The sequence below is a fragment of the Xiphias gladius genome, chromosome 14 (genome assembly GCF_016859285.1).
Source record: "Xiphias gladius isolate SHS-SW01 ecotype Sanya breed wild chromosome 14, ASM1685928v1, whole genome shotgun sequence".
In the NCBI taxonomy this organism is placed as follows: Eukaryota; Metazoa; Chordata; class Actinopteri; order Istiophoriformes; family Xiphiidae; genus Xiphias; species Xiphias gladius.
This window is the reverse complement of record NC_053413.1, coordinates 10,362,015-10,376,034: the sequence shown is the minus strand read 5'-3', so window position 1 is coordinate 10,376,034 and position 14,020 is coordinate 10,362,015. Positions and strand designations below refer to the sequence as shown.

General features: G+C 41.3%; 1 protein-coding gene across 3 annotated transcripts; it reads right to left on the bottom strand.

Annotated features, from left to right (window-relative positions):
* Positions 1-1,526: 1,526 nt before the first annotated feature.
* lrrc8da (leucine rich repeat containing 8 VRAC subunit Da) lies at positions 1,527-10,400 on the bottom strand. 3 transcript variants are annotated; one of them, XM_040144071.1, is made up of 3 exons: positions 9,372-10,400; positions 8,801-9,227; positions 1,527-5,676 (listed from the first exon to the last, which is right to left on the bottom strand). In XM_040144071.1, coding segments are annotated over exons 2-3 (2,565 nt in total). In that variant the 5' UTR covers positions 8,802-9,227; positions 9,372-10,400; the 3' UTR covers positions 1,527-3,112. The 3 variants fall into 3 exon arrangements, 2 of the variants coding, with proteins under 2 accessions (XP_040000005.1, XP_040000006.1); XM_040144072.1 differs by lacking the exon at positions 8,801-9,227 and having other exon boundaries at positions 9,673-9,691; XR_005708787.1 differs by lacking the exon at positions 1,527-5,676 and adding an exon at positions 8,163-8,618 and having other exon boundaries at positions 8,801-10,400.
* Between the last annotated feature and the right edge of the window lie 3,620 nt (positions 10,401-14,020).

Sequence of the window (14,020 nt, the reverse complement as noted above, 5' to 3'; positions counted from 1 at the left end):
TGATCCAGCCATGGATAATAGAAAGGATAAATCATTCCTGGCTTAGCTGACACTGACCCAGCTTTGGAAACCACTGCAAATAATGTGGATAAATTGAAGTAATACACGTGCTCACTTATACTTTAGTACAGAGTTTACAGTAACTTCATGATGAAGGAATAAAATGCACCTTCATGTCAAAATCTATGAACAAACTGAATAAATATTGCTTAATAAAGTCACACACCTGAATGCTTTAAGTATAATTGAACAAATGCACTGCAGAGGAGATTACAGTAGCACGTTTAGCAGCAAGCTGAAAGGTGAGTTAGTCTAAACAAAGTGAAAGAGCGTGTACATAGCCAGACAGAATACGTCGCAGTATGTGCTGATGCCTTTCGAGCCAGGATAGGATATCTCAAGGACGGGACATCATGTTGAAAATTCTCAGAAAAGTTCAGTTATTCTGAATATTTCTGCAAGGCTATCAATTAGAGTGTTGAACAGAAGGCTACATACATGGATAACATGCATAACCTCTATGACCTGGTCAAAATCTACACAGGCACAGTGAAGATATTGTTCCTCCTCGACAGGACTCACTCACACAAACAATGCTACTGGTTTGCAGAGGATCATGATAGGTTCCCTGTCAAATCCAACCCACTTACTGGAGAAATGAATGGTCTGATAGGAATCGTGATTTTGGCAGAAATATCTGCTGTAGGATCATATGGATGGTTGACCACAAGACATCTATCCTCATCATATTAACATTAGACATCTGGCGAAAACAATTATGGCTCATGTGGGTTAAGCCTCACAAACCAGAAGAAAAAAAAAATCTGTGACGTCAAGACAAAGACTAAAGTGTCTTTACTGTCAGTGAGCTGGAACACATTATGTGGATTGGGTTGTTTTTCAAATGCTTAATTACAGAATTAGCAGGTTGAAATCATGATTCTATTCACTGTGAACAGCTGAGGTCAATGTAACCTCATTCATTCTCTGTCTCTTGATGACATTGACAGAAGGGTCTTTGTTTAGAGCCATTGGGGGACATGAGAAAATAACCTTATTTTTTAGAAGGGAAACAAGGGAACTTATGGACAAAAGTTTTTTTCGGGGAGAATAATGTGGAGTGAAACTTACTGGGTGTATCTTTATAAAACACAGGTGTAACTAATAACACTGTCAATTGCTGCATTGCAATAATTGCTGAGACAGAACCAGTACTAATGTTATTAGTACCTGTGTATTTCCAGCTACAACAATCCTATGAATGTCTGCTGTAAGGCAGATTGGGGCCTGTGAATCTGATTCACTTGAGAATGATAAAGAAACAAAAGCATTCTGATGTTAACAAGGCAGTCTAGAAAAAAATAAATAAGATTTTTCTTTGATTCCTCAGAAATGTGATGCCCAACTATGTTTTCACAACTCCAAAGACATGCATTTCTATTCAGCATTCTGACTGCGGTAGAGTGTTAAGTGGAATGCACTTGAAGTGGATGAATAATGATTAAACATTCATCTAAAACCTTGTTTTATTGTGCCATAAAGTTGTGAACTTTGAGCATCATCGATGTGGTACAGAAGCTCCCAGGAACAAATATATATAGGCCTACACCGAAAAACATTGAGAACAGAGAAGGCAGACATGTCTATTGTAATTACATGATTCTGACATGTAGGATAACCAATCCTACCAGTGGCCACTTTTATCACACATTTTAAATTTTAAAGCATGATTAAAAAAGATAGTCAACAGATTTCCCTTTTATCAGCTCACACTGGTCTTAGAACATGTTATCACAAAGCACATTCACCGATCTTTAAATCATTAGGTTTTCATTGTGCAAATGAATTACTATAGGCCTTGGTGTACAATCTCTACAACAGTAAGGTAAAGGATCATTTCTGCTGCTTAGTCTCCACTGGAGTTTTACAACTCTATACCCATTCCGTTAGCTACAAGACATCCGGGAACATAAAGGTTATATGATTTCAACAAAAGATAAATACTACCAAGAAAGGAGCATTGCATTGTGTCTGCTTCCATAACATATAGAAATTGCTATGTGGATAATAAGAAAACATGAAATATTCATATTTGGCCTTAAGTTTTTGAAAGCCCTCACTGTAAAAAAATAGCAGCAGTTAAGGCAAAAGATTGTTCCCCATGGTAACAATTATACCTGAGTACCTAAAATAATAATGATAAATCTACATACTGTCATTGAAGCAAACAGTTTTGGTCTATAGACAAGCAAAATTTCTGATCTTTTATCAAAGCTATGAAAAAGCTAAATGCCAAAACCATTTGCTGGATTAGATACATACTCAGCTAGGGCTGTGCAATATGACCCAAATCTCATATCCCGATATATTGTAGGTCATTTCATGTCCAGATAAAGATACATATCGAGAAATAGCACATTTTCTTTAAATTCAATGAATAAATAGTTGATATAAAATCACCACATTGAAAGGCCTATTTCGTATTACATTTTGAATTATATACTCGACTGTTTGACATGATTCTTGTGTAGGAGGTAAAAGAGGTTGGATGTGTTTGTGTCTGTTGTACGGTTTTGCTGTCCGGGTCAGACATCTCATACCCAAACCACGTCCATACGACAGAAGAAGCCCCTCTTTTATGTGCAAGCTCCTTGTTTTGTCTCGGGCTGTCGGAGTCCTTCTCCTGTACGGAATTGCCCCATTCTATGTCACCTTCACCTCCTCCATGTTGGTTTTTGTTGCCTTCATATAAATTCCCTGCTTGCATCCGTGCCGTGTGGAAGAACGCAAACCGTCGTCCAAATGAAGAAAAATATTGCTGTAAGGAGTGCGATTTGCGACACAATGAAATAAACAGTATAGCATAATATAAATGATAGACGTTTTTCAATTGTCACACGATATATATCATATCGCACAGCCCCGTACTCAGCAAAACAAAAAAAGCAATCTGTATCGTTTTAGTACATAAGCAACTAAGAAAACCCATTAAAATAAATCAAGAAAATGCATTCATTTTTATGGATGAAAGAATAAAAAGTCTCCTCATCCATTATACAGGCATGTTATGAACCACGAGAGCTGCAGAACTGTCTGCGTTGTGGTGTTTATGCTATAAGCCACTCGTAAAGGACACGTTGGTCTCTCGGCTGATACTCTCCTTAACCTCCACAGGTAGGGTGTCAAAGAGATGGTCCTCCATAACCAGGCCGTTTTTGCGCAGCAGTCGGCAGTTTCCGAGCAGGGCGGGCAGTCTGTCCAGACAGTTTCCTTTTAGCTCCAGCTGAGTGAGCTGGACCAGTTGACCCACAGCATCTGGCAGCACGGTGAGCGCATTGTGCCCCAGACACAGCACCTTTAGCTTGGTGCATCTGAACAGAGGCTTGGGCAGCACCTCCAGCTTGTTGGAGTTGATGGCTAAGTGCTGGAGGTTGTGGAGGAGGCCAACATCTGGAGGGAGCACTGTGATGGAGTTGTGGCCCACATCCAAGTGCCGCAGTTTAGGTAGAGTGAACAAAGCTGGAGGCAGGGACTCCAGTTTATTGTGCGAGAGGTGGAGAGACTCCAGAGACTTGACTTGCCCGATGGAGGATGGGATGGTGATTATTTTGTTGTGCCACAGTTTAAGGCACGTCAGCCTCTTGAGGTGCTGGAAGCTGATGATCTCCTCTATGGTTCTGATGTTGTTAGATTTCAGGTCAAGCTCCTGTAAGTTGGTCAAGCTGAAAATAGCGTGGGGAATCCTCTCTAGTTCACAGCTGTGCAGCTCCAGTTCAATTAGACTCGTCATCTTTTTCAGACTATTCAGTACCAGCAGTTTTGTACCATCATTGTGCACTACTAATTTAATCAAATGTTGCGAAAGTTCTGTGATGTTTGTTGGCATTTTAGTGAGGTTGCTCTTCAGGCATAATGTCTTTAAATGCCTCAAATCTCGCATGGGCTCTAGACCAATCATTTTGTTATTTTCTGAGCTCAAATTGCCAATTAGGTTAAGCTCCCTCAAACTCCTTAGCAAATATACCCAAGCTGGGATCTCGGCAACATCAGTGAACTTGACATGAAGGCAGCGAAGATGGTCACGGAGGAAGGCAAAACCTGTCTGCTCTACCTTGGCGGGACAGTGGCAGAGATGAAGCTCCTGCAGGCTGGTCATTTGGGAGACCTTTGCCGAGAACCTCACCTCAGGAATCACCTCCAGTTTAAGCACTTCCAAGTCCGTGAGGTCAAACACTGCATTTGGGAGTCCAGAAAGCATGAAAAGGTGCAGCTCCTGCTGGTCCTGCGCATTACGGGTAACAAGCTGCCTTAGTTTTTCAAAGGTCCACTCGTGATTGAGGCTGATCTCCCTCAGCTTGTTCTCACTGACCTCGGACAAGAAGACCCCAAAGCGCTTTGAGTAGAGTTGGTCATACTGGTCAACCATGTGTAAGAGGAATGCAAAGTCATTTTTGACATCAGGAATGTCACTAAAGCTGCTCTCTTCCCTGACCTTCTCGAATGAGTACTCTTTTAGAGGTCGTCGAAACACCCAAAAGAGAGAGTACAAGCATGCCATCCCATAGATCAGAATCAAAGCCATGTAGCTAATAAGCAGTTTGTTTAGCATGAAAGCCATATTGTGCGTACAGAAGAACTTTCTGTATCCTGTAAGCTGTTTAACATCTGGCTCACAGCTGTGCTTAAAATTAATCTTAGCCATAAAGGTCGAAGTGTAGGACAATATCAAAATAAACTTTACAGTTTTGACAATTGTCTGCGCTACATAGAGTTTGTAGATGAAATCACTGTCCTCCACATGAGCTCTGAATTTTCTCACTTTCTCAAATAAGGCTTTAGCCTGCTCCCCATCCTTTTTGTCCAGGATTGTCATACTACTTGGGGCCTCCGCGATGGGCTTATCTGCAGAAAACTTCACCCCAAGCATGGGAGTGGATGAGGTGACATTCCCGCTTTCATCTGTCCCTTCAGAAGATACCTGCTTTGCTACTGAGGAGGTGCCAGTCAATCTCTGTTTATTCTCCTCCGAGTCCTCACAAGCTGTTTCAGACAAAGCCTTCGTAGTCCAGGGAGACTCAAAACATCTACCAAGAATAGAAACAAAATGCTCAATCTTTGAGCTCGTTTTGGGGTATTTAAACCAGAAATTGCTACTGACCATGAGAACAAGTGTGTGGATGAGAGTGAGGTATGGAAAGTACTTGGAGTACCAGGGCAAGGCAACATGGTAACATATTTGGTTGATAAAGATATATTGTTGATAGTCCAGATTGGTCTTGACCCCTGTTGGTTGAGGCTGATTCATATATTTCTCTGCCGCCACAGCAGTGTGTTGGTGTGTAACGTGCATCTCTTGGACAATTTCGTCCGGTAAGTCCTTGGTGACATAGGGGTTGGTGTTTACCATGGGGGCCCCAGTGGCTGCAGATGAGGTTGCTTCACGTGCACTCTGCTGGGGAAACGAGTTAGGTTTAGGCCCTGAGGCCTCCTCTGAGTCCTCCAAACAAGGAAGGCAAGCCACCTGGTCTTTGGTGATCTGCATGGTCATGGCGAATATGGCTAGCATGAGCATGACCAACCCCAGGTAGTCCATGAAGACATCCCACCATGGCTTTAGGATGCGGTACGTCGGCTGGATGTCATTCAAGGATGCAACCTCAGTGAGTGTGAACATCACTGCAACAGATGGAGGAGAGTCAGTTAATGTACTCAGAGTATGTAAGCAAAAAGATTGACTCATGCAAAAGACTGACTCAATTAATCATTTGAGCCATTTTGTAAGCACAAAATTCAGAACATTTTGTAAATAATACTAAATACAGCCCTACTTTAAATCATTGTAATATTCCTCTGTTTACCAGCATCAGGGCATAAAATCCTTTATGAAAGAGTTTTTAAAAATAACGTTCAGAGCGAGGCACTAGAGCACAAACCTACACCAGTAAGTAAAACCTTTCGGGGGGCAAATCCATGGCAGCTTGCCAAAAGTGGAGAGTTATGTCGTACTCCCTGCTAAAGCTGCTAGAGTAACACATTTAACCCTCAGCTCTACAAGGTGTGGATGTGTAACTGTGAAGGCACTGCTGAGTGTAATTGTGCACCATCATTTTATGCTGCTGTGCTAAATTCAACTCTCACCTCCTCTCACTTTTTAGTCTAGTTTCATTCAGTAATGTTTTAATAATGCTTAAGCGCCAAGCCAAGACTGTGCTAAATTAAGACTTATTACAACCTGTGGTTACTGGAACCGTGCAGTGTCTTTTGATGTAAGCATAAGGCCACCAACTGCTCTGACTCACTAAGATGTCTGCCACAAACGTGTTTCATTTAGTGAGGCAATGAAAACTGTCCTTTTTTCCCTTATATAGCAGATTTTAGCACTTTCTGTATCATGAGGATCACTTGTATCATCACTCATCTGTTTGGTGCTTCTAATCCAAACACACATTTTAAAGCATTATTTCAAATTCAGGTGTTTTTATATATAAATGACGAAATAAATGATTATCTGTCCATTTTAATAATTTGTTTGTTTCTTGATAATTGGCCGCTTTGGTTTCAGGGTAGAAGTTACAATTATATGCAGTCTGTTTTATATCATTTTTGTCAGAATACGCAGAAATCGGCCTATAGTTTGAGGGTGATGGCATTAACTTTTTTGGTAGTTCTAATGGTGGTGACACACAGCAGTATTATCTGCAAAAACCGGCAGTATTAGATTAAAAACATGCGGGTAATTAAATAACTATGTAGGCTGACTGTGTATCAGTCTTGTTATTTTGATATTTTGAACCTTTATTGCAGCTAAAAAGAACTTCTTTTCAGATCAGTAAAGTTTCAGTTCACCATTGAGATTCATCAGCTTCCAAACAAGCAAATCATATGTGAGCATACAGCTCCTGTCACGAACATGGATGACCACGTCAAAGACAGATAAATAAGTGGGCCAATATTATCTGCTTATACAAGTTTATAAGAGATATTTTGGACTAGCATTTATGAAAGAAATTGTTGTACAAAAAAGGCAATATGTCTTTGATAATTTAGAAATTGTGTTTCCATTACATAGTTTGTCCAGCAGAGCATGCTGACAAATTCATCTTTCGATTGTTAAGAGACCCTCTCAGCCATTCTTTGGTCACAACTCTTTAATAAACAAATTTAACAAATCATTGTACTGTAGCAATTCTTTGTTTATGTTATGTTTTCATGTTAAAAAAAAAAAAAAAAAAAAAAAAAAAAAAAATTATATATATATATATATATATATATATATATATATATATATATATATATATATATATATATATATATATATATATATATATATATATGGGGTTATACTTGGTTAATTGACTTACTGTAACACGTGTGTGTTACTGTATAGTAACATGCATACACAGTGACATACTTGGTGTGTTACTGTGTAGTTGGTGTTATATTGTTATTTTCTCGTAGTTCCATTATATTCAACAACAGGCCTTTTCCAAAGAAGACATCTGACCTGTTGCAGTAGGAAGAGCACAGTTGTAAGTAATAAAATGAAGGATGGCTGAATTCCATTTAGCTGCCTCAGTTTCAGGGTCTTGGTGTTGTGCGTGCTGGCTCACTGTCATGGCTAACTGGGACACCTGAACACAACTGAGCCATTGCTAATGTTATTAGTAACACCTGTGCCTTTCCCTCTGTGACAAGTCAGACTGTCTGCCATGAAGAGGGCCTGTACAGCCGGCTAAATTTGATTAGTCTAAGTGGTAGGCAGCGCTGAATATATTGCTCCTCCTTAGGTCATGAGTTTGCATCATTGGGTTTCTTTAAAGTTTTAGTGGTATATTTTGCTTTGGGGGCCTCCTTTCACATTGTAACAACCCTGTCATATATCGCCAGTTCTTTATTGTTCCTTTCATGATTTTTTATATTGCTGCCAGGGATATCAAACCAAACAAAGAGGGAAGGTAATTTTTGAAGATAACCTTATGTTCTATCTAGGTTTAGACTATCCCGGCAACGCGTGATATTTAAGGATCTATTTGGAGAGTGCAGCAGTACAAGTGACGTTTATATACTGCATATTCCCCCAGTCTTTTCACACATGATGGAAGAAACACAACCAAATTGGCTATGGAAAAAAAAAAAAAAAAAAAAAGCTTTGTGCTTGGGGGCCCCTAGGAAAGGGCTGGGCCCAGTGCCACAATCAGGCTCTGGCAGCAGGGGCAGGGTGGTGAGGAGTCCCCTTCCTCCGACAGTGGGTTAAACCTGTGTCAGAGCTAAAGATGAACTTCACCACGTGATAAAGCCACTGTACTGCAAGTTAAGTACGAGTTAATTAAAATAAATTACAAGTTACCCATAAGTACCCAGCTTCAAATTATAAGTTTAAAGACGGGTAACAGACAGTTTTGCGTAAGCCAACTCAAAGCCAGGTAGGTCTGACATGGGCTCAAGACAGCAAAGAGAAAGGTCGCAGACTGGCCATGTGGAAAACATGCTTTATACACTTCTGTTTAGGCAGACTACTCCGACAACAAGAGGAAATAACAAATTCACTAGATGACGCTCTCTTCACGTGAGGGGCTCTTGCGCAGTATGTTATCTGTTGGTGTACTGGGTCAGGTGACCTGTTGAAACATGTGAAATTGAGAATTATCATGTGTCCCGGCGTTAAACATTCACACCAGTAAACAGTTTCTTATCTCGAGACCTCCTCGGCCACGCGGGAACAAAGGATATCAGTCAAGTTATTGCTTATCCGGGTGCTTTAGATTCATTCTTTAAAACAAAGTAAGAGAAATGTACTTACTGTCTGTGTGGGGTTATCTCAATCCAATTATTTCCCCCTCAGCCTGCATGCCACTTTTCGCTCCGTTCTTCAGGTGCGCCTCCAACCTAATTTCTCAGCCCCGTTAAAAACTGCGGGGATCACGCTGCACTGTATAACAAAGCTCTGAGGAACATTTGTTGGTGACAGCGCGGTTTGTCGGTTACATCCCTCATACCTGAGCCCGCGGAGCAGAGCCGGCCGTACGTTGGACAATATATTCTCGAGAAAAGGTAGATCCAATATGGAGCCGCGCAGACCGCTGTTGTAGGTGTTATCGGCGCTTCTCATTGGAGGATGACAATACGGCAAGTTACCAAAGACACCGCCTGCGAGCTTATTTGTTGCTGCGTTCACAGCGTGTGGGAAAAAAGTTACACGGGCCAGCGGCACACAGCAAGCGGCTCGGCTGAAAAGAACCGAAAGTCTACATGAACCTTAAAGCAACTATAACCAGTATTTTAAGCTAACGGTGTATCAAATGTCAGTGTGAAAACAAGGTCACAGTGTGAAATAGGTCGCCCGCAACGATGAACCTGCAGAAAGTTATCACCTGAGTCCGCAGCTCCCCTTCGGCTTTACGGAGCTTTATAGTGAGTTTCAGCTCATTGTTTAGCTGTCTGGCCCGCAGCTTTATTGTTTTGGTTCACTATCACCGCTTTCATAGTGTCCCTCTTCTAGCCGCACAGGACAGCGTTTTTCAGCCAAAACGAGCTCTACGACCCCACTGTACCTGCTCGGCAGCGAGCGACCGGCTGGTGAACGTAGCGGCCAAAGAGCCAGATATTCCCCGCAGGGTTTGGTGGAGACCACGTCCAAAAACAGAGCTAACAGAGAGTGAACTTTGGACTTACGCTCGCCATGCGGACTGAAACATGACTCCAAATAAAAGCTGATGGTGCCTAACTACTGGGTGTATAAATACGCCAACACAACACAACATCACGGCTTGTTTAGGCTAGCCCCCCCCCGGGACCCCAGCACTCTATGTGGATTCACATACGTTTCAGCAAAAAGACGACACGCTGGTCTCGACATTTCAACTGGGTACATTTTCGTTCCCAGTTGAAAGAAGACATTCGTGAAGTCACGAAAAATACCGTTGAAGACGCAGCTGGTGTCGGGTAAAAGTTAAAAGCGCGTTACAAACGTTTTTCATAGGGAACCATGTGACCAAATCCCAGAATTAACTTAGGTCCACTGGGGTCACACACGACAAAACCTAGTAACACCTGTTCTTTTCCTGCTCTGAGAACTCAAAATATCTGCTGTGAGAAAGACTTATTTACCGCGGTGCAGTGTGTAACAAAGTGTTATCTATGATAAATTCTGTAACTATTCGGAAACCGGAAAACAAATGTATTACAGAGCGAAGACCCGAGGTGAGTTCTGTTTTAAACGAGCTTTTATAGGGACACCACCTTAACACTGAACTCTCTTGTCTACCATCTCTCCAACGGGACTGGAACGCAGCACCAGCTTCCTGCTCCTTGTCACAGTCTCAGACACCACAAAATGCGTCTTGGTGTTGGCAGAAATAACTTTGATGACTAATTAAGACTTAGACTCACATGTGCTTTCTGTCCACAAGAAACGCTTCTGAGGCTGCGCTATGTTGTTACAGTTAAAGTAATCTGTTGATAACACATGCACTGATAAGGCAACATTGTTTATACGCTGTGCTGCGATCTATCTACACATTATCCTAACTATACTTATTATTGGTATTGACAAACTCAACAGTCAATAGGACCCTGAGTGCTGAACTCAGGCCTCAATTCCAGCTCTTTCTGGATTTGGTTGATGATGCACTGGGTGGAGGAAGTGTCTCCTCACTGGCAACCCATACAGGTTTCAACCGGTCCTGGGCTGCTGGCTGCTGGCACTCTGTTCTCACTCACGCTTGCCCCCGCACTTTGAAAGTAAGAAAGAAAAAAAGAAAGAAAGAAAGAAAGAAGCCGCCACTGCGGCGTGTAGTGTTGTAGTCTGCCAGGTTACAAGATCAGATGTGGAGGCGGTGCATGACTGTCCATAAACACATGCAGACTGTTTACACTGATAATTAATTTTGTCTGTGTTCTTTACAGGCTCTGTATAAACCAGTTAAAATTCATAGAGCGCAGTACATCAGATTTCCCCATTTTTCCCATAGCTCCAAATATTTGCTCACAGTTGAGAGACTCATTGTTGTCATACCCAAGTTTATAGCGGACCCCTGAAGAATTCCAAATAAAGACAGAGAGGACTAAGTGAATCAGAAAATTCTCTGGTGACTGCGTGTAATCTCTCTAACCTTTCTGACTTTGGTCACATAAATTCTTTCCCAACATTTCTCAGTAATTTCCTCTGTAATTTGTTGCCAAGACATTAGTAAGGAAGTTTTTATATAATATAAATTTGTGCAACTACCCACAATGATGCTGACTATGTAGCACATTGTCTTGTCTATGTCACGCTGTATCCGACTGTGGCTATGGTTGGTGTGGTGAGGGTAGGGAGAAAGGTATGTTCTAGTGGACTGATTTGTTGTCATACTGGGTGTCAGTGGGAACAGTGGTTGGGCAGTATGGGGTTTCCTGTCTGTGGATGTAATGGGGCCAACAGCTGAGGAGCGCAGATGCCCCTGGAAACCAGTTCAGTGAGTGTGTGGAGAATTGGCTCAGTGTGGTATATGTCATTCAGCATGGACCTCCCTCTCTGCTTTGTAAAAAATACACTGGGTACTATCACACCCGAAAACATTAGCTGATGGTTTAAATGTGCGGAAGTAGCAAAAAATACACAGTCATTCAAATTTTGGCCACAAAACCGACTGCAAACCCACAAAAATAAACATGTTTCTGTGGTAATAACTTAACTCTATACATGGTAAACACAGAGGTCTCTTGCTCCACACACACAGTGGGGTAGGAAAGTCAGGATTAGGGTTGGGCACGTAGTCGGGAGGGCTAGAGATTTGGGAATGAATGTACTCAATAAAAGTTTCTTGGGTATAGTTGAACAAGAAGGAGTGTGTGTGCCTGTGTGTGTCAAATTACATATACCACGTCTGCGTCTGCACACAGGCTGTTTGCTCCTGTGTTGATCAGTTGTTATTACTGAGCATGCACTAAGTGTCATAGACAACAATACTGTGGTGTGATATGAGTTGCAGTTGGGAAATAATGAATAAACAGCCCCTCAGGCTTTGACGTAGTTAGTACCATGTGTGTATTTGCACGGGTGTTTGAGACAGAGAAACGCAGCCTGAGAACACATGCCATTTTTTTCTTCTGCTCTGAAACCAGCGTAATGGTCTCCGCTCGCTTGCAGTCTGTGTACCTGTGATACGCTGTGACGTGTAACTTTTTAGATTCCACAGGGCAGTTGCTCCAAGAGGTTTTTCACTGTCAGTAGTATTAGAAAGCTTGCGTTAAAGATTTGTGATTGCTTCCCAGGGGCACTTCTGGTTGCAATAGTTTAGTAAAAAAAGACTAAACTACATACCTTATGTCGCACACAGTTTTTCTATTGCTTCCTAATCAGCAGAAGCAGCAGCAGCAGTTTTGGGTATTGCTTATCATTTGCATTGCTGATGGGAAGGCCACATCAAGGCTGTTTTACACCAAGTCAGACTCACTTACACTGGAATCATACATCCACATCACTACGAGTTGCCAACACTTGCCAGATGTCAGATGAGATTGCTCAGCCCAGATGATACGTATTCAGCAAAATGTGACTGTGTGGCAGGCTCACTGTGATTTTTGCTATTCAAACAAATATGATCTCAACGTTGGGCATTCCAATATGGATAACTTGAAAATGATAGATCAGTTCTGAATTCGCTGTCCATAAATACTAATGAGTGTAATCATTGTCCTGGAAGAATGAGCCAGTGCAGTGCACTGTTTCACTTAGCTCCACCTGCTGTTGTGTTGATGCACTGACATTTTTTTACTGATACTGTTGAGGTCACGATAACACGTCACAATCATTCATAGTTAACTTCAGTGTCCAAAGAAATGTGCAAATGTTTGTAAAGGTTATAGAATATGTTTATGTTACCACACATAACAAGTAGGTAGTTCATGTCTAGGCATAGATATTTCATTTACATACAGACGTGGATGTGTTATTCTGTTACAACAAAACCTAGCCAAGTCAAGCGGCTCTTTGTGACATTGTGTGGTTTCCTTCACAGGCCTGGGAAGTATGGTGCCGAGGAGCAGTGCAGTCCCAGACTGGTACAGAGTCAGAGACACAGGCTGGCACAGTCAGACAGCAATAGCGTAGGCCTTTTCTAATAGTAGGCTTGTGGTTTTGTGTTCCTATGTATGTGGCAACCACACCACACTGACAATACACTTTAAGGCACTTTTGACTTTCTAAGTTCCGCAATTTTATACTGTTAGCTCTGTTACGTCACCTGCTTTGATTGGCAGTTAACACTTTGTTTTACAGGTCTGTCCTTTAGAAAAGGATTTCCTAATAATTTCAATGGAAGTTTCCTGGAAATAACTATGTATTTATATACTAATTACAGGGGGAAATAGAGACACTGTTTAGTTGGTTCACCTTTTAATGATATATTAATTACAGTTAATTTCTAGTGTTATCCAGAGAGTCTTTTAGTCAGTGCACAGCAGATCAACTGAACAAGAAAAAAATGTGAACCATGTCTCCAGTCAAACATACAATTCAAAAAATATTTAAAGTCAAGTTTTAAATAATAAATGAATAACGGATGACTCTTTGGCTGGGTGTAAATGCTTTTCTTTCCAGGAAATGCTCATTTCCCCTATGATTGGCTGGAAATTACATAATTCTTTCCTTGAATCTTCCCAGGAAATCGCTTGGTAATTACAGACCAGTTCGATCCATCGTCACCCATTCATATTTTTGTTCCTGTTAATAAATTATTATTGTATTTATATGTGGTATTGCACGTCATCCCACTGGTATTATATTTAAATTGCTATTGTTTTGTTTGTTTAATTGTTTCTTTGGTTTTTTGCGTGTTGTCTGACATCCAGGTTCTGTGGGCACACTGCAGAGAAATTAAGTCTTGAGTCCATAGAAATATCCTTGAACACCACCAATTATTTTAATCAGAATTGTTGTGTTACTGTCACTTGACATCCTGCTAACACAACAAAGAACTAGCACTGAAGCACGTTGGGTATATTTTGGGCCCTTTGGTTCCCCGTACGTCAACAGACA